The sequence below is a fragment of the Lissotriton helveticus genome, chromosome 10 (genome assembly GCF_964261635.1).
Source record: "Lissotriton helveticus chromosome 10, aLisHel1.1, whole genome shotgun sequence".
In the NCBI taxonomy this organism is placed as follows: domain Eukaryota; kingdom Metazoa; phylum Chordata; class Amphibia; order Caudata; family Salamandridae; genus Lissotriton; species Lissotriton helveticus.
Window position 1 is genome coordinate 609876646 of NC_136071.1, and position 27954 is coordinate 609904599.

Consider the following 27954-nt stretch of genomic DNA (forward strand, 5'->3'; position numbering starts at 1 on the left):
CAGTACCACCGTCGGCCGCCGTAGCAATACTGACAGGTGGTACTGCGCATGCGTGACAAGCGTGCCAGTCGAAAATGAGAGACGCGCGAGAAGGACGCGCGTCTCTCAGCCCCGTCTCCCGCTCCACAAGCAACACACAGGCGCAGAAAGCAAGCCTGCAACCGGGGGGTGAGCACACGCCCCCGAAGCAACGCCGAGTACAAGCAGCGAAAGAAACGGCAACAAGGTAATGCGCACAACAGCAGCAGCGTTAGCACAGGAACCGGAGAGGTTCAAAATTTGCATACAACACAGCGCAAAACGCATTAACAAGCGCCCTAAGTAAATAACAGTAAATAAGCACAATTGAAAGTAGATGAAAAGGTGCACTTAACTGGCTGCGGAGCAGCAAAGAAAGAGGAAGTTGTGACCGCTATGACTCTTTATATACTGTTTATGTACTCTATGGTTACCCAAGGTTTATGGGTAATGTAGTTTTCGTTTTTCTTTACTGTGTGCTGATTGGCTGCTGTGTTTTTCAGTAAAGAAATAGAGATAAGCATAATCGGAGCCTCCGTCCTGCCATAGAATTGGAGCCTCCGTCCTGCCATAGAATTTCACAACATGCCAAAACGTTGATTCTTCTTTTTTATGAATGGCCCATGAAAGCCCTACTTTTATTTCTTTGCGTACCCATCCCTACCTACAAACAAACCCTGGGCGGCCACGTCACCCCAGCACGTCCTGTCCTACAGCTCCAAGTCGATCATATCTGACAGCTTACCCACTGATAAATTGTCCGTCTGTAAACACGGAAGAAGGACAATTACATCAAACCACACTAAAATGCCGACTGCTAAGAATCTTACATGAGCTCTTTGTGAACATGTCCGCTGTTTCGAATATTGGAAATTGCAAGTTTATTGTTAGGATTGTGATTTACATGATATGTAGCTATTTGTTTGATAAACATACCGACATTTGGCTGTAACCGACATTTGGCTGTTCTATCAGTTAGATTCGCGATTGTTGTTTTAACAAAAGAACGCTAAGTTTCGAAATTACATGCAACGTTATCATAAGTATTAAAGTGTTAAAGATAAATCAATTAGGAAAAAGCATGTGTGAGTGGGCGAGCCGCGGCTTTAAATGATGGCACTCTAAGCAACTTAAACACATAGCAAATGTTAACATGGCCGCCATGTTCACAATCACGCACGGTGCGGTAAATGTATTGTCCGTTCTTTGTGTCCATGGTACGAGACTAAAGACAAGCGCTTGTCCTGAGCTATCATTGGGGTCCCCGCCCCGTGCCCGGGTTCGCCCGGCCCCCTGGCGGAGGTGACACTCCCCTGCTACCTGCACGGCTAGGCATGTGAAGTCGGCATGCAGAGGCTGAGACCGCTTCACTGCACACGGGTGCTGTCCCAGATGGCCCGAAGACCAGATCTGTTGTGCGGGGCCATCGCCCTGAGCTGCGCCCTCATTGTAGCCCTCAGGTTCACCTGCAGGTGAGGAGTTGTTTCGAGGGGGTAATTGGAGATACGATGAGTGGTGAGAAAGTGGGCATATGTGAAAAGAGACACATTGGAAAGAAAGAACTTCTGAGCCGGTGTAGAGGTGATGTGTCACTCTCTATGAGCAGAAGAGGTGAAACTACAGAGTGGGAAAACTACCGCCCAGCAAGGGGGATAGGTGAGGCTTTAACGGTCCAGTAGATATAAAGAGTTACTGGAACGGCATAGGTGGCTTACTTTTAAGCGAACGAGGGGTGAATGCAGCACCTAGATAACACTGCATCTCCCTCGGGCTCGGGCTCAATGGAGCCCGAGGGAACACACACAATGGGGCAAAGTGATGTTTTATGCAGCACTGGTTCCCTGAGAAATGCGTTTCAAGAGCTATAGAGGCGCTCATGCAAAATTTCAGTACTGTTTTGCTTTACTTCTCGAACCTCCCCATCACCGAATTCGTTTTTGCATTGTCTAATTGTTAAAAATTGAAACGAGCAGTTGAATTAGTGCATTTTGCAGAATAATTTGCCAAGTGAGGGGATAAAACCGGGTTCAAATTCTCTTATCCTGCTTGACAAAGTTGACAAAGTTTGACGTTTTTCGCTCTGACATTATTTAATTTTTATAAACTGTGCCTTTACATAAACTGTGATATACTGTTACGTAGAAATTGCTTGTAAGGCAGTGCTTCCTAGAAAAATATTGGGATGTGTAGCGACGCGCTCTAGTTGTTCAGAGCGTGCGCCCGGGGCATTCTGGAAACGTGCGGTGCCGCGAGTCAAACAAGTGGCAAGTCACGTTCCCGGCACTCTGATAATAAATCCTCAAAAACAAAGTTCGAGTATTTATTCGAAGCGGACCTGTATAATTTGGCGACGAGGATGGGATACCAAGACTGCCCTCCGTGTGGCTCAGGACAGAATCCTCCACACAGAGTCCAGAACACATCCTGACAGCGGTGCCCCCCCAGTGGAGAGTAGGCAGCGCACACATTCAGCAAAGGAGTGCAAATTAAAGCGAGTAGAATAAAGGCACCACGTGACCTCCCAGAGACCAGACTGACCAGCACAGCTACCAGCCTAGCACTGACCAGCAGCCGAGGTCCACAAGGGACACACGTAGCATCAGCCCACCACTGAAGTAAACTCGCCCTCTCACAGTGAGTACAAGGACGCTCATAGCACAATTTGGCACAGAGGAACACACGTGGGCTCACCATCTGGAACCCTGCACCCAAGCCCCACCCCTGACAGGGCACAGCGCAGGAGCGCCAAGGCTCATCCCGAGACAGGGAAGGGAGTCCTGCACACACGCAGGCGAGCAGGACGGAAGAGAGACAAGCCCCGGGGAGTCCACCAGGTGTCGCCACACAGCAAGTCCCAACCCAGCGCGAAAGGGGGAAAATGTGCGCACAAGTGTCATCCCTCACCAACTTAGTCCCGTTCTTACTCAAAAGAGGAGAACCAGCAATGCCATGGGAGGACTGGAAGCAATACTTCCTGAACTACCTGTCCGCTTTGGAGGATGAGGGAGAAGGTGAATTCTCGAGCGCAAGGAGGAAGAGGATACTTCTCCATAACCTAGGCCCAGAGGACATCAGAGTATACGACAACTTAGTAAAGAAAACCAGACCCCGAGAGACACAGATGAGTTCCAACACGCGCTGGAGGATTTGGATTCCCACTACCGCCCTGTCGTATGCGTGGCAATAGACAGATGCAATTTTTTCCAAAGAAAACAAAGCAGCGGAGAATCAATAGATGAGTACGTAGCAGCTCTGCAGAAGTTGGCTGTGACATGCAAATTTGGCACACTGCACAATGAACTCATCAGAGATCAGATCATAATGCACACAGCAAATACAGCGATCTAAGAGAAATTATGGGTAAACGGAGACGCCCCTCTCTAGGAAGTGATGGCACTTGTGAAGAAGGCGGAACTATCGAAGAGGTGTGCAGAAGCAGCAAAAAGGGAGAGCGTCAACAGAACTCCAGTGTGCAGAGTGACAGAAGCAAGTAAGAAGTGACCCAGCAGCCTACACAGCTGAACACCAGGTTCCAGAAGAAATACCCACAGATACCCACGAGAACCCAAAGGCCACAGGGTGAAGGCAGAAACAACTGTTACAGGTGCGGCAGCCAAACTCATGCCAGCAACGACAAAGGATGCCCGGCGTTCAGAGCTAAATGTTCCTTCTGTGGGATCATGGGGCACTATGAAAAGGTGTGCAGACGGAAACTCAGGAGATCGGAAGTGAAGTATGTAGCCCAAGAGACTGACCGAGAGGATGAAGCACCTGAAGGAGAAGATGAAGAGGATGAAGTCTTGTGTGTAGCCGACAAAGTTCTAGGAGTGAGCTGCGCTAGGTCCAGAAAACCAGCGCTACAAATGGAAGTAGGAGGAGTACCGATCAACATCGTGGCAGATTCAGGCTCCCGTATACCATCAGCAAGTGAACAGTATGGGAGAGAGACTTTGAACCACGGACAGGCAGGGACTTACTCCTAACAGACATACACCCGGTCACATTCACCGGCGAACCTATACCCATGGTGGGTTATTGTACCCTCAAGTTCGAGTTCAGAGGAAGAGCAGCCGAAGGGAAGCTCTATGTCGCTGAGAAAGGACCATCGGTCCTAGGAGGGATAGACCAAGGAGCGCCTGGGCATCCAACTCAACCCAGGGGGAACCACCCAAGGGATGATGACTGACTCCGTACAAGCGTATGAAGAAGAGGCGTGGAAGGAGTACCCAGAAGTTTTCAAAGGATCGATCGGTCGGATGACAAAATTCACACACAAAATATGCCTAAAGGCGGGAGCGCAACCAGTGAGCCGCAAAGTTCGAAACATTCCCTTCAGGAGCAGGGAGGCAGTACAGGAGGAGCTCCAACGATTGGAAAAAAAATGAGTCCTAGAAGCCATTGAAAGTGCCGAATGGCTTGCACCGTTGATTGTTGCACAAAAACCCAATGGGAAGGTACGCTTGTTCGTGGATTTGAGGGAACTCAATAAGAACATTATAGTAGAAAGTTCCCGCTGCCCCTGATAAATGAGATGCTAGCAAAGACCAAAGGGGTAAAGTGGTTTTCCACGGTGGACCTCACTTCCGCATACCACCAAATCTCTCTGCACCCTTCATGCAATCACCTAACATTGTTCATCATTCCTTTCGGATGTTATAAATTCCTAAGAATGCTGTTTGGGTTAGCATCGGCAGCAGTGCTATTTCAAAAGCTCATGCACAGATTATTTCAAAAGGTAGAAAGCGTGCAGTACTTCCAGGATGACATCCTCATCATGGGCAAATCAAAAAGTGACCATGATGCCAAACTACATGCCGTTTTGACCATACTCGCACAAAATGGTCTCACTGCAGAATGGGACAAATGCAAGTTTGGAGTCGGATCAGTGACATACCTAGGCCACAAGATCAGTGAAAGGGGGATAGAACCAAAACGGGCCAATGTGACTACCATTAAAGAAGCGCCTGCGCCAAAAAGGAAGGAAGACGTCCGCTCATTCCTAGGCATGGCAGAATTCTATAGCAAATTCGTTCCCCACTTTGCATCCAAAATGCACCATCTGAAACAACTTCTGAAGGAGAAGAGCATCTTCAAATGGGCAAGCGATGAGCAGACAGAATTTGATCTACTAAAGCAGGACATCTGTGCGGCCATTCCGGTCAAAGGATTTGACCAAGCAGCCCTATCTATTCTGACCACTGATGCCAGTGACAAAGGGCTAGGAGCGGTGCTAATGCAGACATCCCAGGAAGGAGAAGTCTCCACAGTCAGCTTTGCCTCCAGATCTTTGGCTCCCAACGAAGAAAAGTTTAGTGTAATAGAAAAGGAAATGTTGGCAGCAGTGTGGGCCATAGAACGGTTCAGGCAATTCTTGGGCTCGAAGTTCCTACTCTGCACAGACCACAAGCCGCTGGTGAGAGTCCTGACCTCGAGCGGGCATGCACACGCAACGCCACAAATTACAAAGATGACGTTGAGACTGCTAGATTATGTTTACAAAGTGGAGTATATCCCCGGGACAAAAAACAAGGTAGCCGATTTTCTTAGCAGAGCAGCTGCGATGGAACCTACAACAGAACAAGAGCCCTCAGAGTGGGAGAATTACATAGTGGCTCTTACGCAAGACCATGACGGAGTGATCAGCAGTCTGGAATAGGAGGAAGCGTACTCCAATGATGAAATGTTGAAGACAGTGAAGAGCTATGTGACGCAAGGGTGGCCTGACAAAAAGCACCTGGAAAGCCAATTGAGGAAATTCTGGGAAGTCGGGGAAGAGTTATCCATTAGAGACAATCCAGTGTTTCTACTCGGAGCAGACAAAGTAGTGCCCCCCACAGCCACTAATAGAGTACCTCTTAGCCATCCTACACGAGGGACATCTCGGAATAATGAAGACGAAGGCCAGGGCGAAGCATCCGTACTGGTGGCCAGCAATGGACAATCAAATAGAGAAACATGTCAGGATGTGCGAAAGTTGCAGCCGGGCAGACAAAGCTCAAGTCCTACTACGCCCGCCCTTGGGGAGGTTCACTTGCCCCCCAAGCCCGTGGGAAATGCTATCTGTGGACATCTTGGGCCACACACTGGACACCAATGGTATAACCAAATACGCAATCCTCCTGGTAGACAGGTATACCAAATGGCCGGAAGTGGACATTTGTGAGGAGGCTGACACCGAGGCAGTACTTTCATTCCTCACCACCACATTCTTGAGAGAAGGGATTCCTAAGGTTATCATGTGTGACAATGGGCCGCAATTCATTTCAGCAAAGTGGATCGCCTTCATGGACCGCAACGGAATAGAAGTCAAACACACCCCTGTTTACCATCCGTCGGGGAAAGGACTAGCGGAGAGATTCAAAAGGGTGATAATGGGCTCAGTACAAGCAGCAATAAGTGCAGGAAAGGACTGGGAGAAGGAACTACAAAGGATGCTACGGGCATATCGCATCACCCCAGCCAACACCGGATATAGCCCGTTCAAGGTGCTCAGAGGACGAGACCCTTTCACGAAGGATAATGTAGCATGGAAACAACTAGTTGTTCAAAGCAAATGGTCCCCAGCAGTTGTACTTCGCAACATGGACAGAGCACAGGCCTTGTTCACCGAATACTACAACAAACGTCGCAATGCCAAAGAAGTGACCCTAGAGAAGGGCGAGTGGGTGAGAGTGAAGCAAGCTGTGATGAAGAGGAACGGTGACAGCAAATTCACTCCTCCATTATAAGTTGTGGAGCCGTATGTCAGGTCGGCATTACTAAGCAATGGCAAGGTATGGTTGCAAGATAGAATGGCACGAGTCATGAAACGGGAAGACACAGAAGCTGGGAGTCCACCCGCCCCGGAGAGAAGCCAAGAACCCGACACGGCTCGAGTATTGGAAGGAACTATGCAAGAAACTATCATTGCACAGCGGAACGACGAAGAACGGTACGTTCCAGTAGAGTGGGAGAGTGAAAGGTCAGCCTATCAAGTCACGCCTCGCAGCCCAGGTGCTGTTGTGAAAGAAGAAGGACAGAGAATAAAGGTGATGGTGGGTGCCTGTCCACCGACCAGCGACCAGCGAAGGGAAAGCAGCCCGATGAGAACGCAGACTGAGAATGAGGCTGGGCAGACTGATCAAGGCACCCAAGAGGTTTGAGGACTATGACATGGAAACCAAGTAAGACTGTTATGTACTTTAATCCACTGACTACCACAGTAGTCCATGGACCATGTCTGAAATCATTCAATGTTTCTTACTTTTGTGTTTTTAATGCCAAAGGGGGAGATATGTAGCGACGCGCTCTAGTTGTTCAGAGCGTGCGCCCGGGGCATTCTGGGAACGTACCATTACAGATGCCGAGATTCGAACAAGCAGCAAGTCGCAAAGTACCGAATCCAAGTATTTATTAGAAGCGGACCTGTATAAGATGCAGGAATGCATTTTTTCCAGATTTCTTTTTTTTTCTACTGAGAGATGCCTGCCCTTTCCCATATACTTGCACGAGCCACTGAAAGCTTGAGCCTGAAGCCTGGCTGGCTTAGATCGAAGTCCTGTTGGATCCTCGAGCCCATAACGAGCCGACCTGTCATGTGGTTTGCCTGCCTCCTTTTTCCAAGGATGTGACATTATGGCGTCCGCTCAACCTCCTGTGTTTCTGGGCAAATCATTTCATTCCCCGCCAATAAACAAGGAATGTGACCCTGACACATTTAACCAAACGCTCTTGTAAAACACACCAATTCCTTTGGGTCGAGTTCACTTTATATAGAAACGGTAGTAAAATGCACAAAGCGGTAAAACAAAGTCTTAACATGAGGAAAAACAAATAGATACCCATTTCTTGGCAGATTTGTACAAAGTGCAACCAGAAAACCTTGATAAATCACAGCTTCCACTTACTTTGTGTGATTTTTAGGCAAATGTTTTTTTCACCAAAACCCCTTTTTCTTCATTACTGCATATTAAAGCACTTTCAATTGAGCGTTTTCAAAATGCCAGTTGTACAAAAACCTTATGCGCTTGATTTAATAGACTATATTGTTGCTCTGGGTTACATACAGTGTTTACATGACAATTTCTTGCCTCAGTGGCCTAATGGTTTATGTTTAAAAACTATCACTTTTAATAAGTGCTGATCGCAGTGCTATAATGTGAAGTATTCATGTCAAAGCTTCACATGTCAAGATAATACACATTCTTGAATTATGAAGTGGCTTTATCCTTTTTACGTGACAATGAACGTGTGTTTTAAATGGCTAACATTTTCGGGGCTCGGCTCGTGCACAAGTTCTAAGATCCAATCCAGACTCTTGGCTGCCAACCACATCAACCAAGGCTTTGTTTCTGCCCAAATAATCTGATTATTCTCGCACTCCATGAGGAGATTGAGAAACGCCACATGTAGCCCTTCCTTGAATGTTTTCCTCCAGCCCTGTTCACTAACCATTAGGGATATTCATTGATTTGAGTGAGAATTTGGCTACACAGTTCAATTGTGGTTCTTGGTCTCATTGTAGGAGACACAGGCTCAGACTACCTGGTATTTTAATTTTACAAAACACACTCAAAAGTACTGGCATCAACCTTCGAATTACCTATAATGAAGTTAGGCTTCATGCTTTATTATAAATTGGTTCAAGTCTGTCTATTTCCCTAGCACATTATTTGATGTTTGTGGTCTAACCAGTTTCCCTCTGAAAGTGTCACATTGCAATGCAGATTGGGTAATAGAGTCAGGAAATATTTTAACATAATATGATGTGAATGCTAACCTCAATGGGACCTTTGTACATGCTGGCCGAAGTTTAATATGTCCATAGTGCAAAGACTAGCTCTAGCTAGAAGGATTTTCATTCCAAGAAAATATTCATTAAACAGAGAAACCCTGTGATGGACCTGGCCTTTCTATTCTGCAAATTGAACTCTCTTTTGGTTCTTCTTGTCTGCAAAGGGAAAGCATCCAGGGTAGGGTTGATCACATTGGAGCTCTTTCTAAGAGTCTGGTTTGATGGGCACTATTGTCCTAAGCGTTAACTTTGACAGCATACCTCCTGTAGGTGTGGTCTTCTTGATCCCCAGCTAGAGCAGTTGACCTCGAAGCTGGAGAATCCAGTTCGAGTCTCTGCAGGGACACTCATCATCCTGTGATTATGGGCAAATAACTTAATCCCCCTGTGCCTAACAAAATTAATTTGTCTGTCTGACCGCAACTGGTGCTCATGTAAAGCTCTCTAATACCTTCGGGTAGAGTTCGGCTATATTTAAAAAAAAAAAAAAAAGATAGATTTGATCACTAATTTAATTAAAGGATTCATTACGCTGACATAATTATTGAACACTTCAGTTCTCCCCTTGGAAAGGTGCTGGGCTTTTTCTCATTGTATATTTGCATACAGCACTGGATGTAGCCCAAGGCAACTATTCTTTTTCACTATGAGATGACATGCATTAGACATTTACCACTATGGGGTGCGGATGTGGTCTGATGGCTAGGGTGGTCGACCTCGAAGGTGGGGAATCGGGTTTGAGTTTCGGCAGGGATGCTCAATATCCTGTGATTCTGGGCAAATCACTAATCTCCCCCTGCCTTAAAGAAAAAAAAATGAATGTGTCCGTCTGTAACGCAACTGATAAGCACTCTAATACCTTCGGGCCTAGTTTGCGCTCTATAAAACTCCCCCAAAAAACATGGGGGTGCTTTTGTTAAAGCCATGCCAATATACTGAGTCTTCGTAGGCACAGAGTCATCTGTATGTAGAAGGTGGATTCTAGTGTGTTGACTTGTTCTGTGTGACACGGAGCAAGGTGTAATGTCTGTTTCTCAAGTATGGAAGATATGTGGCCTTGGTCAGAAAATTGTGATCAGATTTTGCCCCAGAAAATGAGCTGCATATGTTAAAAAAAATCTTGAATAACTCAATGATGGTCTTTGCATAACAGAAATAAAGAGAAGACACTGCTATAGATACCAAGATTATTACCAGAGTCCGGGGCCAAATGAGAGACAGACAATGTGATTCCACTGGTAGGACCTGAGTGAGATAGGGCTTGCAGAAGAACCAAATTAGTCTCTTGCGGTGTTCGATTTCAACTACTACCATGTTTCATCACTCATGCCTTTCACAATTTATGAGTTTAAGTAGGGGAGATGTCCACAGCGTGAGGCCTCCACTTCCCTTTTATAGAAATAGGGTAGAAATATTATCACACATGTTTTTTAGAATAGAAGTATTCAATTTGTGGTTTATATTTGCTCTGTTTCTTAAGCTCTCCTAACATTGTTTATTGGCTCCCACACAAAAAAATCCGGACTGCAACATTTCTTGCTCTGAAGATGGTGGCAAATGACAGTTAATTAAACAAACTTGAACTGCCTTGTGAGTAAAGTAAGTAAGTAAATCTTTATTGCTCAGTTAATTAAAACCATTGCAATCAGTAGCATTTAATATATTAAATACCAAATGATCTGGTTGCGTCATTTTTTATAAATACAATCATTAAAAACAATGTATATAAAAGAACATTAAAACAAGTTTCATATGGCTAAAAAGTGCTTTCTGAAGAGATTAAGCTTCTTTCGCGCTGTGCGTAGATAAAAGATAGAAAAAGTCCTTTGTAAGGCCTGAAGTGACTGTGTTAAATGTCTTGCACCTGCATGGTCTTGGGGCAGGTTTAAGCAGCACTGTCGGGTTGGATTGACGCTTGAAAGATTGGTTTTCGAGGTAGTCTTGTGGTTCGTTGCAGACTGCTTCTGCTGTTTTGTTGTGTGCAAACTTGCATTTGGGTGATTATACCTTGTCAGTGCTGAGCGAGTAATTAGATTTTATTTACCGTTTTGAGTTTGCTTCATCCCTCCCTTCTGTCATTCTTGTTTCATTTCCGCTTTCTCCAGAAATTTGACAAGATGGCTTGCTAGTTGAATGTTTTTGCCATCAAAGCATGCCTTGAGCGCCTGCCGGCATGTTCTTATTCCTAGCTGCTTTAGGGACGGTTTTAGATGATATCTGCGCTCTTTGTCCACACCTTTGCGGGTGCATATTAAATGGAGGATGTCCTCTTTTGAATTGCCACATATTCAGCAGTTCATTGTCGTTTGGGGCCTTTTCCATGGGGGAAGATGGTTTTGTGACGGAAGTATGCCGAGCCGTAGGCGTATAAACCTCTCCTTTGTGCGCCGAGTGAACCCAACTCCTAAATAGCTTTGGCAGGAGGTGCCGGTGTAGTTTTGGATGACTGTCCAGCCGTGAGCCCTGTTGGCTAGACTTGCTTTGTCCTCTATTAGCGGGATTATTCTTACTGATTTGTTTACTTTCTGTTTGAAGGTGTTATGGGACGCAATGCTCTTCCAGACTTCTTGTAATTCCAAGGAGTCTATTGAGTGCTTTAGATATTTTGCAGCTGCACAATTATTTTTACTTTCTATCTCTTTCCATAGATGGTAATTCAGACTTGAGTCTTCTCCTCCCTGGATTTTGTGCCATCTTTTGGCATAGGCACCCATTCGTTCTACTTTTTGGTTCCTCTGGCCGAATTCAAGCCTTATTTGGGCCTGCGAGGTATAATTGGGCAGGTTGAAAATCATTCTCATAGCCTTGGCTATTGTGCTATTCAATAGCTGTTCGTCCCTCCCTCTGAGGCATTCGCTCCCATAGGTTAATTTTGCCTGAATCACTTGCAGCAATGGAGTGAAGCTACAGCCGTCTGCTTTCGTTTTGAGGCTCCTTAGTGCGATCGCTGTGCTGATTCCTCTCCGTTTTATTGCTTCCTTCTGTTGTTGAAATTAACCTTTTCTGTTCACGATTACGCCCAAATACTTGTATTCTTCCACTGTTTCCAGTGTGAATCCTCCCATGTGCCAGCCGAACCTTGATGATGATGTCTTAGAGTTTATCCTCATTATTTTTGTTTTTGAGAGATTGATGCTTAGGATATTCGCTGTCGAGTAATTGCATGTTGTGCTGATTAGATGTTGTAGCCCTATCGACGTTCGGCTGATCAGCACGATGTCATCAGCGTACATCAGATTAGTGAGGGTAAGACCTCCTAAGCTCGGGGCATGAGAGTTGCTTTCGTCGAGCTTCTGTGAAAGGTCAGACATAAAGATGTTGAATAATGTCGGAGCTAACACGCACCCTTGTTTGAGGCCCTTGGTCGTCCGTATTTTCCTTGACAGGTGGTCTCCTGGTCCCAACTTTACTTGTACCCACGTATCCGTGTCTAGTACCATCAGCTGTGTCAGTAGGATTGATGGAATTTTCCTGTTTGCCAGCTTTTCCATAGTAGCTTTCTGTTAATGTTGTCGAACGCTGAAGTGAAATCAATTAAACATACGTAAAGGGGCAGATTTGCTATTTTAACAGCGTCAATAAGAAGTCAAGAAGTCAGAAGTCAATAAGAAGACAAGCCAGAACCATCCCTACCTGCCAGCACGCCTGCAAGCAGCGCCAGTCCCTGGGTGGGGAACGCTGTAGGTCTCGCCGCCGCCATCACTCCATCAACGCGGTAGGAGACTACAGCTCCCAGCGGGCTTAGCGCGCACTTCCGGTTTCCCGCTGTCTTCGCACTCGGAGGCGCTACAAAGCTCAGGCACTCCCTCGGTGGAGCGGGGGACAAGCCAGAACCATCCCTACCTGCCAGCACGCCTGCAAGCAGCGCCAGTCCCTGGGTGGGGAACGCTGTAGGTCTCGCCGCCGCCATCACTCCATCAACGCGGTAGGAGACTACAGCTCCCAGCGGGCTTAGCGCGCACTTCCGGTTTCCCGCTGTCTTCGCGCCCGGAGGCGCTACAAAGCTCAGGCACTCCCTCGGTGGAGCGGGGGACAAGCCAGAACCATCCCTACCTGCCAGCACGCCTGCAAGCAGCGCCAGTCCCTGGGTGGGGAACGCTGTAGGTCTCGCCGCCGCCATCACTCCATCAACGCGGTAGGAGACTACAGCTCCCAGCGGGCTTAGCGCGCACTTCCGGTTTCCCGCTGTCTTCGCGCCCGGAGGCGCTACAAAGCTCAGGCACTCCCTCGGTGGAGCGGGGGACAAGCCAGAACCATCCCTACCTGCCAGCACGCCTGCAAGCAGCGCCAGTCTCTGGGTGGGGAACGCTGTAGGTCTCGCCGCCGCCATCACTCCATCAACGCGGTAGGAGACTACAGCTCCCAGCGGGCTTAGCGCGCACTTCCGGTTTCCCGCTGTCTTCGCGCCCGGAGGCGCTACAAAGCTCAGGCACTCCCTCGGTGGAGCGGGGGACAAGCCAGAACCATCCCTACCTGCCAGCACGCCTGCAAGCAGCGCCAGTCTCTGGGTGGGGAACGCTGTAGGTCTCGCCGCCGCCATCACTCCATCAACGCGGTAGGAGACTACAGCTCCCAGCGGGCTTAGCGCGCACTTCCGGTTTCCCGCTGTCTTCGCGCCCGGAGGCGCTACAAAGCTCAGGCACTCCCTCGGTGGAGCGGGGGACAAGCCAGAACCATCCCTACCTGCCAGCACGCCTGCAAGCAGCGCCAGTCCCTGGGTGGGGAACGTTGTAGGTCTCGCCGCCGCCATCACTCCATCAACGCGGTAGGAGACTACAGCTCCCAGCGGGCTTAGCGCGCACTTCCGGTTTCCGCTGTCTTCGCGCCCGGAGGCGCTACAAAGCTCAGGCACTCCCTCGGTGGAGCGGGGGACAAGCCAGAACCATCCCTACCTGCCAGCACGCCTGCAAGCAGCGCCAGTCCCTGGGTGGGGAACGCTGTAGGTCTCGCCGCCGCCATCACTCCATCAACGCGGTAGGAGACTACAGCTCCCAGCGGGCTTAGCGCGCACTTCCGGTTTCCCGCTGTCTTCGCGCCCGGAGGCGCTACAAAGCTCAGGCACTCCCTCCGCGTCGCGGGACGCGCGCGGGCGGAGCCCGGGCAGAGGGCGGGCCGTCTGTGGCAGTCAGTGGACTGCAGTGGACGGGCGGGCCACCCCTCTAACATTCTACTCAAAGGTGAGCATCTAACCTGGACTATAAAATGGGTGACAGTAATAATATTGACGTAGTAGCCCAGGGTGTAGACACCTCTGTCTCCCTCATCACATCCTTTGAGACATTGATTGAAACTGCTTTTAACGAAATTGTGGAGACTGAAAGGAGGTTCTCGATGGGTTCCCATACTATTAACAACAAATCGAGTATAACAAGTGGTACAAGTTGTATAAATGGAGACATACACATAACCCCTGAAGTAATTGTGGTAAAACCATCACATCCTTCTGTTAATGTGCCAACTATTTTTGATGATGAAAATACCGTTACTTACATAGCACCTGACCCCGCCTCTTTAATACCAGCGGTAGTAATCTCTAAGCCGGTACTGATATCAACATCCCCAGTATCCCTGCTGACAGAAAGTGACTCTACTATTATAACAGCTTTCCAGGACGATGTCATTACCCTGGATAGTACTGATTCTAGTAGTAATAAACTGGGAGGGGAAAAACGTAAAAGAGCCTTAACCAAGCAAAGTGCTAATAAAAGGAAACAGCCCGTAACCCTCAAGAATCAGCCCACACCTCAAAGTCTGTGGAATAAAAATAAACCTTCGGGGCACAAATTGTCCTTACGGAAGACAAAGATTCCTCTGGCAGGGACAGTATTTCTATTGCAACTACCACTCACTCTAGTGGGAATTCTAAAACCATATGGACTCAAACAGCATTAATGGGAGATAATTATAATCTCTCAAGACAGAATGGGAACCTTATAGAAACCATAGTGGATACTATTTTTAACCGTTTAGAAAAGCAAATGATCAATCAGTTTAATAACGTTTTTAAAAGACTGGACAGATTAGATAACCTGGTCAAGAATGGAGAAATAAAAAGGAAGGGGTCTGTCATCCTGGACCAAATCAGAGCTGATCGCCTCTTAAAGGAATTGGAAACTGCAAACAATATATTGTCATCAAAGAAACAGGAGATTACCAGCTCTTTGGGTGGGGTTTTGAGCAATCCTGGATCATTACCTCCGTCTATTGCACCACCTATCATTCAACCCCGATCTACTAACAGTGGGCCAACTCTGAACACATCCAATCTACCCACAAAACCGATTCCCATACCTGCTCCTAGAAAAGCTACTATTCCATCAATTCCTATTATCCCTGCTTCTAACCGCAATAACGGTCCAAACAAATCCACAACAGTATCAAGACCAACTGCTGCCAATAACAATGTGGGCACTGGCCCACAAGGGACAAGTAAACCTTTTAAACACCAAGGGCCAGCCTTATATTTGCCACCGGAGGCTTGTCCTTTTGTTTTGGTCCTAGCAGGAGTACCGCCGTTGAGGGAGGACCAGGGGGAATCATGGGTGCAATTGCGGAATAAGTGCATAGACTGGCTGAATAAGCACAAAGGTGCTGGATTTGACATTTCAAGAGAGATTATATCGGCCCGCAGGGTATCGTGGGTCGGGCCTTTACTCAAGGATAAGGAAGGCGACTGTATAGTCCTTAATTTTAAAAATTCAGGGACTGTAAGAAACCTCCTTAACAGAAATAGCAACTATTCTACCATTTCTACTGTTGCAACTATGTTACCCTTGAGTTATTTCTATAGACAAATGGCAACACAACCCCGTCCTCCTTTTGTGCAATTTCAACCGTCATTAATGCATTTTCAACCACCACCTATGCATTTCCGGCCACCGCCTATGCAATTTCAACCCCCCCCATTTCCATTTCAAATGTATAATAGATTTGCACCTCTTTCGGATCTGGATATGCAAGACTGACCATCTCTGACTACTTCTGTCGAATTATCTCTGACACCAATACCTGAATTCCAGACTGTTTCACAATCTTTGCCTCGAACTGCTCTGAGTCAAACACCTTTGACTCATAGCCAACTGTCTTTGGATTCAGAATTATCTCTTGTTAGCTGGAATATAGCAGGTTTAAAATCCAAATTGAAAATTACAGAATGGCTTAATTGGGTTGATAATAACTGCGATATATTGATGCTACAAGAAACTTGGAGTACAACGTCACTCACAATGGAGGATTTTTGTTGTTACAATCATAAAGCTTCCCCTTCTCACATGGGACGACCAAGTGGGGGCTTATCTATCTGGTCCAAAATAAAATCCGGGGTGCAAACTAAATTGATCCCTACACCGGGTAATTGTTGTTTTATGGCTGTGAAGTACATTAACAGATTGAAATTATGTATTATTAATTTTTATAACAATGATTTTGTTAGCCGTCCTAATGGTAATTTTATGTTATTGTTTAATTTTATAGATGAAATTATGGGAGGTCAAAAGTATGGGCCATTTGATGGTATCTGCATTGGAGGGGATTTTAACGCCCATATGTATCGTAACAGCCCACTATGCAAAAACGGTGAGGAACTGAAAAACCATATAGCTTCCCGTGAACTAGTAAATGTAATGGAAATTGCAGGTACTAGTGCAAATAATATAACAACCCCCACTTTTATAGGTCAGGGCTGTGCTTCTACGATAGATTACATATTTACATGCCCAACTCTAAGCGATATAATTTTAAAAGCAGAAGTCATCTGTTCCGCTTACAGTGACCACTATCCGCTTAGAATATACTTACACAATCCACAGACCTCAAAGGTTGCAGCAAAGTCAGAGGTTGGGCCTCAAAATCTAGCTTTATCAACAGATAGATTGAGACTAGTATGGAAGGGAGTTGATAACAAAGAGATTCTATCCAGAGTAATAAAAAAAACATCCTGAGACAGTAGAAATTTGCCTGTCTTACACAAGTCCTAGTAATGAGGTGTTTGGCGCCTTTGGTGATTTATGTGGGGCCATTAAAACAGAATCTTCCAAACCCGTTAGGCAGAATATATCCCATGGTCCCCGCTGGTTCGATTCCTCTTGTTCTAGGGCCAATAGGGACTTGAGGGCAGCCTTAAATACCAACCCAAGGGACGCTCCACTCGTGAGAGAATTAAGATCAAAATATAAAATTGCCTTACGAACTAGATCCGAGGCCCTAGTGATTAATCACTGGGAATCTCTCACGCGTACTGCCACACTAAAGGACACTACAGGTTTCTGGAGAGAAGTCAAGTCTTTAAGATCTTTTGGTTCTAACATCAATCCAATTAATAGTAATATAACGAGTGAGGCGTGGGTAGAGCATTTCTCCCAAATTTACGCCATATCAGCCACTCCCTTAGATACTGTCTCTTTATCTAATAGCGCTGAACCTCTGACCTTTTTATTATCAGAGGTCGAGGATGCTATTATTGATAGCGCTAGCAATAAAGCCCCTGGCCCGGACGGCCTGTCAATTGATCAGATTAAATCAGAAATTAATTTTTGGGCCCCTCTATTATGCAACTTATTTAATAACCTGAATGATAGCTCAATTCCCGAATCCTGGTCGAACAGTGTCATCGTACCTATATTCAAAAAAGGTGACAGGTCGGATGCCGCCTGTTACCGCCCGATCTCACTGATCGATAACACGTTAAAAGTACTTGGAAGGGTAATTTTTAAACGGATAAGGGATTGGGCAGAAGATAACAATGTTCTTCATTGTAGTCAACTGGGCTTTAGAAGCCAAGTAGGCACCATTGAACAATGTTTAAATTTAAATCTGATTATGGCTAAATATATCATTGTTAAAAAATCCCCTCTTTATTTAGGTTTCATGGATTTGAGTTCTGCGTTTGATTTTGTTAATCGTTCTAGGTTGTGGTCACTTTTGCTTGATTATGGTTTGGATGACTCACTGGTGTATTTTCTTTCTTATTTACATAGGGACCTAAAAGCGAAAGTACGAATTAATAATGATGGTGCTTTATCCAATGACGTCCCTATTAGCACAGGAGTCAGACAGGGCTGCGTACTCGCCCCACTGCTTTTTATTTTATATATCAATGGGTTGAGTAGCACTTTGAGTAAGATCACTAAGGACGTTCCAATTATAAATGGTTCCCCCATTACTACCCTACTTTATGCGGACGACGCAGTATTAATGGGGCGTACACCGAATGCTTTACGCATTTTAATCTCTGGGTTTGTTACTTTTATGTCCGATCTTGGCCTAAACACCAATTTAAAAAAATCTTTTATTATGAATTGCGGACTAAAAAAGTATAATATTACATCCATTAAATCTGGTAACAACACCTTAAAATGCACCAGCACTTTTCCTTACCTAGGGTTGTTATTCTCTAACTCAGGCTCATGGCAGCCACACGCTGCCCATGCGAGAAATAAAATTGGCAAGTCAATTAATTCAATTTTATCCCTCCGTCAACCAAAACAGGCTGATGTTGTCACACCCCTCCTCAACATCTATTGCACCCAATGCCGGCCAACTGGGACTTATGGAGCTGAAGTGTGGGGTTATTGTAACAGCCTGGCCCTCCAGTTGGAGGAAAATAGATTCTGCAGGAGGGTACTGGGGGGAGTTCCTTGTGCACCTACATTTATTTGTCACAATGAACTAAGGCTGCCATATATTGTCGATTTTATTAAGTCAAGGCCTGCGCTTTTTTGGATTAAAATATGGCTAAATCCAGCAGCATCCTTAACGCGCAGTATAATATCAGACTGTTTGTTAAGTGATAGATCTCATCACATACCCTGGTTAAATGCAGTCAAAAACAGTCTGCTGAGCGTGGGTCAAGGATCTTTATTTAGCTCCCCTGATTCCATTGTACCCGCTCATAAGAATAGTATTAAACGGGCATTGCTGGACTTATATAATGAGGATCGGATGAGATCAGAATCTTCCAAACCAGTTGTCACTAGATATTTGTGCATTACTGACCCAGGTATTGAAAACTTGAACAATCCTTTAAGATACATGTCAATCCCTATAGGCAGATGGAATCGGAGCCTTTTATTCAGGTTTCGGGATGGAAGCATAGTTAATTTGCTCAGCTTCCCCATTGGCTATAACAAAAAATTAGAAGAGTTGGACTGTCCTTGTTTTCAAGGCGGTAAACAAAGTTTATTGCACAATCTCTTCTTTTGTGGCCACTACAAATTGTACACCTGTCAATATTTAAGGCCGATTCTTCGTAAATATGACATTCGAGATTCCATTCATGCATTAAAATTCTTGCAAATGTTGCACACAGATGAAGTCATTTATATTGTAAGTTGCTTCATAAAAGCTTGTGTGAGATCGAGGGCAAGTATGGAATATGGTTAATGGATAATAGTACTATGCCATCTCATGTATTTTGAGCACTTTATTATTCTACTATAAATTGACTACAGATTTAATTGTATACGTGCTTTGAATTAAATAAATCCTGTGGGAAAATACAAATTGAATTTTGAGATTATGCATACTAATAGATTAATGCTCTTCTACTATGCATTTTGTATTTCATATATTATGCACATTGCACTTTACATTACATATGCTGCTTAAACTCCATTGGATAATCTGTTTTTAATTTTTTATATATGTGTTTTTAATCTGTTTTTAAAATGTATTTTCATTCTGTATGTACTTTTATGGATTTACTAAATTCCGAATAAAGATCATTTGAATTGAATTGAAGTAATAAAGCCAGAATATTTTATGTTGTTCCCATTTGTTTGCGAAAGCCTGTCTGGGTGATGGGGATCACAGCGTTTTCGTTCGTCCATTCCGTGAGTTCCTCTGGTGGAAGACCAGCATAATATTTGGCCTCATTGTCAATTAAGGCCACAAGTCTGTAATTTCTAGGGTCCTTTGTGTTGCCTTTCTTATGAATTGGAGCTATTATAGAGCCTTTCCGTGATGCTGGCATTGTCTCAGTGTCTGTGATCTGTTTGAACAGTGGGAGTAGTGGCGCTGCCCAGTATTCCGGGTTTTGTTTGTACAACATGGGAGGGATCCCGTTGGGGCCTGGAGCCCCCTCTGGCTTCCCTTTCACTATCCTACGTATGATTTGTTTTTCAGTGAAGGCCAATGAAGTAGTGTCCAAATGAAGCAGGAGGTATTTGGACCAAGCTTCCTCAGTAAGATAAGAATCAATGCTGGGACTTCTTGGGTTCTGGAGGGTGTTAACTATTTTCCAGAATTTTCCGCTAGTAATATTTCCTTTTGCGTCATGAAGAAGCTTAGCCCATAGCTCTTCCTCTGCTTCCCTTTTTGCATGCCAAATTAATTTCTTCTTGCTGATTTTTAGTTTTTGCAGTTCCTTTTGAACAGCCATGTCCGGTCCTTCTCGGTGTAATTGCCGCAATAATATGTTGATTTTTCTTTTGAGGTGCTTTAGATTGGTGTTTTGTTTTATAGCCTTGTCATAGCCACACATTGAGTGAGGACACTTTGTAAGGCTTTGAGAGTTTGGAGCTTCCAGTGTTGTAAGGGTCTTAGTTTTCATTGTATGTGCTAACCCAAGGCTGCTCGTAAATTGCTCCCAGCATCTTCGATTGTCTGTCTGGTTTGCAGTGCTTCTTTCCCACAACTTTTTCGCTTCATTTGCGAAGCCTTCCAGGCTTTGCGTGTTACATTTTATTCTTTTATGTACCACCGAAAGCGAGCATCCTAAATTTGATACTGGCGTGGATAACACTACCCCCTGGAAGTTAACGGTAATTTCTTGCAGCTGATGGTCACTGGCTGACTTTGTTCCTATTTGGAAGTCCGTGACTTTACCGAAAAGTTGTAGGGATGAAAATGTAAAATCTATAGTTGAGCTGACAATCGAGTTGTGGAAAGTGGCTGCCGGGGGGCTGTCGTTTTATGAAGCGGCCATTTAGAGCTACCTGGTTGAGATGTTCTAAGTCCTTTACGCTGTCCCTTGCCAACCGATTTTGTTTGCCCCATTTGTTTGCCTCCTGCTGTGGTATGTTCCATACCAGGAACTGGTCTTCCAGAAGTGAATCCCTTGTCTGGGGCCCTCCGAGATACATGTTGAAATCCCCTGTTACTATGAGATTGGATGTTACCTCCTCTGCCAGTGTTTTTATCACTTCTGCCGTCAGTAGGTTCATCCCGGCTTTTTTCTCACGAGGATGTAAATATACATTTATCAGTGTTAGCTTTTGTTTTTGTTCTTTTCCCCATACCTCCAGTTCTATTGTAAATATGCTGTTATTGCCTGACTGTTTCCCGTCTTTGTTTTTTAGTTCGTTGAAACTCTTTATGGCAGTGTATATTGTTAGGCCACCTTTTAGGTGACCATATTTGGCGTTTCTTGTCGCTGGTAGATGATATGATTTAAAGCCCTGAATTTGGTGCGGTTGATCTAGCCAGGTCTCCTGGAGGGCAATTATATCAAATTTTTTGGAGATAAAGAAGAAGCTGAATGTCATTAGTTTTGTTCCCTAGGCCTTTTATTTTCCAGGAACATATTCTTAATTGTTGTTTTATTGCGGTGTTTAATTGAGTGTTTTGTCATGTCTTCGAGGCCCTTTTGTTAATGGTCTTTGCTATCCAATTCCAGTTATCTTGTCCAAGTGACCCTTGCGCTTGCCTGTTGGTCTGTAAGTTAGTGTCCGTCCTTGAGACTGATGAGCTTCGAGCCCCCTTCAGGACACTTTCCGTTTTCAGTGGTATTTGTTTGATTAGAGAGCTGAAACCGTATCTCTCATTATATACCTTGCATAGCGGTTCAGGATACCCTATTTTTTTCCAGTCTTTTTAGGCGTATCCCCCATGCTTGAAAGTGTGTTTCTGTTTCCATTATTCTCGTTACTATTTCATGCCTCGCCCATGTTGTTTTGGTGACCTCATGGTCTGACCGGTGATTGTAATGGGCACATTTCACAGCGTCTATGTCATTTGAGCTGATGTGGGTCAAGTTGCTGATAGTTGATAATAGGCGTAAAGTATTGCCTTGATTGAGGATGTCCCCTCTGCCTCTTGACTTGTATTCAGGAATGAACAGGATTATGCCTCTTTTGGCTCCCACCTGCCTGTCATCCTGTTGTTTGAGGTCTTCTGTGACTGAATCATCCTGTGTGCGGTTGGATATCTTGGCAGGTGTTGGCTCTTATCCATGTTGTATGCTGATGTGGGTCCCTGTTTCGGGGGAGCACCCTTTTCTTCCATCTTCCGACAGTCCCTCCCTTTGGGTTGAGTGATTGGAGTTCTGCCTTTGTATGATTTGTATAGTCTCCTTGACCGGTGATGTTCTTGTAGTCGCAGTTGGCCTGTCTATTTCTGCTGCTTTTTCTTCTTCTGTGTTCGTGTTTGTCCTTTTGAAGAAGGTTTTTATGTTGCCGGTCTTTTTTCTTCCTTTCCTTTTTTGTTTTCGGCCTCTTTTATTTGTGATACCATAGTGGTTCAGGCACGTGCAAATGTAGCACAGCCGAGAGAGATATTAATTTTATGTGTAAAGGTTCTGCTATTAAAAATCAAATTTTTATTATTTGGATGTGTTTCTCGAATCTCTGAATTATCAGCCTATTTGATGCTTAAATAATCTCTGTATTTTACTGATATTGAGTTCAAAGACTGGCTTGTTATTGTGCATACTGTTGATTTGGGATAGTTGCCAGATCCCTTACACTTTTATTTTTCTTCAGTAGGTATGTTACTCTAACTTCGTCAACATCTGACAATATAGTATGCTCTGGTGTAAGGTATACATCAACACCCCGTTAAAATGCATTGGCATGCAACATATTTTAAGAAGACTAAAACAAGGAATTATCTGCAATCCGCCTGGCAAAAGTTTTTATGCAATTTTTCATATCCCTTTTTATCTCTTTTCAAAGGTGTCAGTGAGTTTTATTTGAAATAGTCTGTGTTTATATTTCAGATGAACGGCTTGGGTGAGCTTTATTGATTCAGTCTTTAATGTATTTCTGGCTCTCCTTCCTACAAGGGCATATGATTGCTACAAATGTAGTAACGTCCTAGCACTAAGAATAAGTCCTAACTAACTCCAACTGATGACCGCTACTCCCAATTAAAGTCAAATAAAGTCCTCATTTAACTTGGGGCTCACCAGTGAAGTTGGCATATGACCAACAATTTAAAATTAGGTTGCTGAATAGTTGGGTGGGGAATACTGCATCTATATCACTACACAGTACATTTGGTTTTCAGAATAAGGAGAGATGTCCTCAGAATAGGTTGGTCAAGGCTGGCACAACTCAATATGGACAATGAAGATGTCAAGGTGAAGAGGGCGGGATGGTGGAGCTCGTTATAGTCTAGTGATTGACTGACTGGGTGAGTCCTTGCCTAGTAGGGGCAACTGTAAGAATTTGGGTTACTGGTGGTTGAGTAGGGTAAAACCCTACTGTAGCAGCAACTGCAATTTCTGTTATGGTGCAGTCACCCCTAGCCCAATTAACCTGTGCTTAACCCTCTGGTAGCTTGGCACAAAAGCAGTCAGACCTAACTTAGAGGCAATGTGTAAATTATGCAGTACTTCAAACAGTAATAAAGTGAAACTCAACACAAGAAGACTCCCACACTAATTTAGAACAATAGAGCAAAATATAATAGATAGTTTGAGACCAGAATGACACAAATACAATCAGTAGAACTGGAGATATACAATTTTACAGATTTAAATGAAAATAGAGACAAAAGGCTTAAAGCGGCTATATGGTGGTGAGAGACAGGGTGAAAGTCACAAGTTCAGGCCGACCGTGTTGGAGCGCGAACCGTACATAGGGACCAGGTTAGTCCAGTTGAAAGCCTTACATTCACAGTCCAGGACAAAGTATTCAGGTCGTGGTGGAAGGGCCGTAGGAAGATCATTGTGGAAGTAGCGCAACGGGCAGACAGGCATTGCTGTACCATGAAGATTCTGTCAGGTGTTGCAGATGGTTGGGGCTGGAGATTTGTGTTGGGCACCCCTAGTTGCTGTAGTGCAAAGTGCCGTTCTCGTGCTATCGTACATCTTTGACGGTAACACGGAGAGTCTAGTTTGGTTGAGCTTTGTGTTGGCGAGCAATGCCAATTGCAGGATCTTGGTGCAAACGTCCTGTTTGTGAGGAGCCCAAGAGCATAAGGGGAGCGCAACTGAGGCCACACCAAGAGCCCAGGACCTGAGGGGCACCACTTGAGCTTAAGGAACACACTCCAGCATAGGACAGCAGGGCTCAGGCAAGTCCGTTTGCAGGTTAGGCAGCAGGTCAGCTTCAGGGAGGCTTTGGATCTACTGTCCTTATAGCTCAGAATAGAAGGTCTGTTGACTGACCCTTGGAGCCACTTCAGCCTAAGATGAAGGTGCAGGTCCACGCTTCTTTCTCAGCAAGCAGAGTAGGAGGGCAGCAGCATTGCAGTCCTTCTGGCAACATAACGGTATAAAAGTCCTTATTCTGTAGTATCCACAGGTCCAGGAGTGTACAGAAAAGTTGGGGTCTGAGAGCCAATATATATATACCTGGTGGCAAATTAAAGTAGGAGAAGTGTGAAGAAGCTTCCACCCCGAGGTGTCAGGCATCCACTTCCAGTCTGCCCTTGACTCCGCTTGTCTGGGTACGCAAAAGACTATTGACAAACCCTTTGTGAGATTCCTCGGGCAGAGACTTTGTGATGTGCAAGTGTGGCAGGTGACTTTTCCTCCCCTCGTTAAGTTAGAGGCACCCATCCCGCAACACCTAGCTTCCCTTTGTCTCACTGTCTGGGAGCAATATACATAGACCAGTTGCCAACTACACCTAGTCATGTGACCCAGAAACAGGCTGCAGGCACCAAATAGTTAGAACAAGAAAATGGTAACTTTCTCAAGGTGGCGTTTTCTGAATTTTGACTTAAGATCTGGCTTTATGATTAAATGCTCCCTGGGATCCGGGACAAGGCCCTCGACTAGACCCGCTCATTCCTCTCTGGCAGAACGCAGCGGGTCAGACTCCCTCCCTTCCTCTTGGACGCCACACCGACCACCTGTGGACTCCCCCCAAAGATCCTCCCTCAGCCCCACATTGTTCAACATCTACATGGCTCAGCTTGTCCCCATCGTCGGAACCCACGGACTCACCATTGCTTCAGACGACACCCAACTCATCCCCTCCCTATCCAACGAACCCAACCCAGCCAAACACAACTTTCAAGAAGGCATGGAAGCAGTGGCCAAATGGATGAAGAGCAGCTGTTTACAACTCAACATGGACAAAACAGAAGTACTCATCATGGGTCCACACCCCGATGCCTGGAACGACACCTAGTGGCCCCCCGCCCTCGGAAGCACGCCCAACCCCACGGACCACGCACGCATCCTCAGAATCATCCTGGACTCCGAGCTCAAAATGGACCCCCAGATCAACTCTGTCGCATCCTCCTGCTTCCACACCCTCCGCCTCCTATGCAAGACCTTCAAATGAATCCCCCCTTGTACACAGAAAGACCGCCACACATGCCCTTGTCACCAGCAGACTTGACTACGACAACGCACTCTATGCCGGAATCAATAAAAACCTCACCCACAAACTTCAAAACATCCAGAACGCCGCCACCAGACTAGTCCTCAACCTGCCACGACACTGCCACATCACCCAGCACCTGCGCACACTCCACTGGCTCCACATGGAGGCAAAAATCACCTTCAAGATTCTCACCCACACACTCCACAACACCGGACTAGCTTACCTGAATAGCCGACTCACATTCCATGCACCCCAAAGGACACTACGATTAGCCCAGCACACCTACGCACCAGGAAGTCCAGATCGGGAGGCCGCTCTTTCTCCCTCCTCGCAGCCAGAGCCTGGAATTCCCTCCCGCTCCACCTCAGACAGACAACATCACACCCCAACTTCAAAAGGGACCTCAAAATATGGCTCTTTGATAGACCTCCTCCTAGATGAACAGGACCTTGCGCCTCGCAATCCCACGCATCTTGAGACCCTTACGAGTGTGTAGTCACGCTTAACAAACCCATGATTGATTGATAGAAAAAAGAAAGGAATTTTGGTAAAGAAGATTAAATACCTGTAGATATGCACAAAGCTGATACTGAAATGCGCATATTCTCATATAAGTGCATTGATTTATCTTCTGCGGGTGTTCATATCACTGAAACTTTGCAGACATTCAAGCCAATGGGAAAGACGGGCCTTGCAGTAATGAAAAACAAATTTGAGTTTTTTCTACCAGGACTTGTAAAACTTAAAAGTACTTGCCTGTTTAGGGCGTACCCTAGTGGGTCACTTAAATGTATATAAAAAAAAAAAGAGTTTTTAGGCCTGGAAAAAAGATTCATTTTGCCAGCATGAAATGGTAGTTTAAAAACTGCACACACTAGCTGCGATGGCAGGACCAAGACATGCTTGAAGGGCTACTTAAGTGGGTGGCACAATCCGTGCAGCAGACCCACTAGTAGTATTTCATGTACAGGCCCTGGGTACATGTAGTACAACTTTACTAGGTCTCTCATTTCAACTACCTGGGGAACGTTTTTACTAATAAATTGAACTGGGACCCTCTTGTCACATCTAGGGTGCTGAACACTAACCGTGCTGTGGACGCCCTTTTTCGCTTTGCATGCAAGCTAGGCCAAAAATCTGTAGCTGAAATGATCACTTTATGCAAAGCAAAATGCTTGTCTATTGCTACCTACGGGGCAGGTGTATGGGGAGTTCACAAAAGCACTCAAGTCCAAATCCTAGAAATACGTTTTTAAAAAGATTGTTGATGCTCCCAAAAAGCGCCTCCACAGCATTCAGCCATTCTAGGTAGGGATGGGCTTTATTGTAGATCTGATCCATATCGCCCTCTTGATTCTTTGCATGGATGTGGAATTCCTATAGCCCAAGCCCAGGACCTGTTGTTTGGGGTCAAGGGCAACAAGTTTTAATGTGTATTTTGTCCTTGGGACAAGTAGGCCCAACCCCCTGCAGCACAAACCCTTTGGCTGCCAGTTTGCAGTACCACATTATGGATCAGGGAAGGAGACTATCTGCAGTTAAGGTAATATTTTTGCCCCTATGTTACTGCTGTTCACACTTGTATTTATGGTTCATTAATTGAAAGCCTTTATTATTAGGGTGAGAGCTCTAATTAAATGTTGTAAGCGCAGACTACACTGCTGACAGTGGTTCCAGTACAAAAATGTTTGCACACTTTTTCAAAGTTTAGCAAAATGAAGCTATGTATAATGCTCCCAGGATGCTCTCTGATTTGATAAAAATATTTTCAAAAGCCTGAAATCAAGATTGATGATTCTTTGTTTTCAAAATAAAATGTTCGTAAAAAAATATAAAAGCAGGAAAAAAATCATTTAGCTAAACTACAGTGAAGTTTCAGGTACCCTTTCTTTGCATCATCATTTAGTAACATGTGTTGATGCATGCTAGTGTTTCCCAAAAATATTCATAACGGAAAATCAGTGTAACCAGTATCAATATGGTTATGGGAAAGAAAAAAAAAAGCAATGGCAAAGCCAGTGGGTCTGAAATTAGTGGCCAGCTTTTTAGTTATGTCAATGTGTGACTTGTTTATGCATGGTTTTTGTAAAACCTTATTGTGGTGCGAGCTGCTAGGCCCTCACCATTATAACAAACATTGGCAAAAGCAAAAATAGTTTTTTGGTCTCAAAAAGCACACACTGCCACAGTAGTTACTGGCAATGAACAAAAATACTTTGTGTTCCGATATGCTCCTTGTGAAAGAACAGAATGCTGTAAACTCACAGTGAAGCCAGCCGAAACAGAACTTTCAGAAACACAAAAGGTCACGGTCAACGCAGGACCATATTAGGGGCCCAATTATTAAATAAAGTTTCAAAAGTGCACCCAAGGTACATGTCCTTGCATTAAGGGTAGTTATGCGGCTTTCGTGAATTCCCAAGAATTTAGAGAAGTAGGACAATAAACAATACTCCTAGAAAATATTTGTGAACTGCATTTTTGTATGGGCAAATATGCATGTGTAGATTAGCTCATGCGAAAATCACTTTTCTCCTAACCCTGGAAGAAGGTTTACGTCTACCATTGTCAGGAGTACATTTCCAACATTTCTCTGAATGGGAATATATTAGAAAAGAGCTTTTGAGACCCTTAAAACATGCAAGTTAGTAGGTTTGCCCTGACTCA

General features: G+C 45.1%; 1 protein-coding gene across 1 annotated transcript in view; it reads left to right on the forward strand.

Moving 5' to 3' along the window:
- The first annotated feature begins 1215 nt into the window (after positions 1-1215).
- The window catches only part of TXNDC11 (thioredoxin domain containing 11), a 450106-nt gene continuing 423367 nt past the window's right edge, over positions 1216-27954 (forward strand). The window contains exon 1 of the mRNA XM_078663148.1: positions 1216-1490. Coding sequence (XP_078519274.1) covers positions 1366-1490 — 125 coding nt within the window. The 5' untranslated portion in view covers positions 1216-1365. The remainder of the gene's footprint in view (positions 1491-27954) is intronic.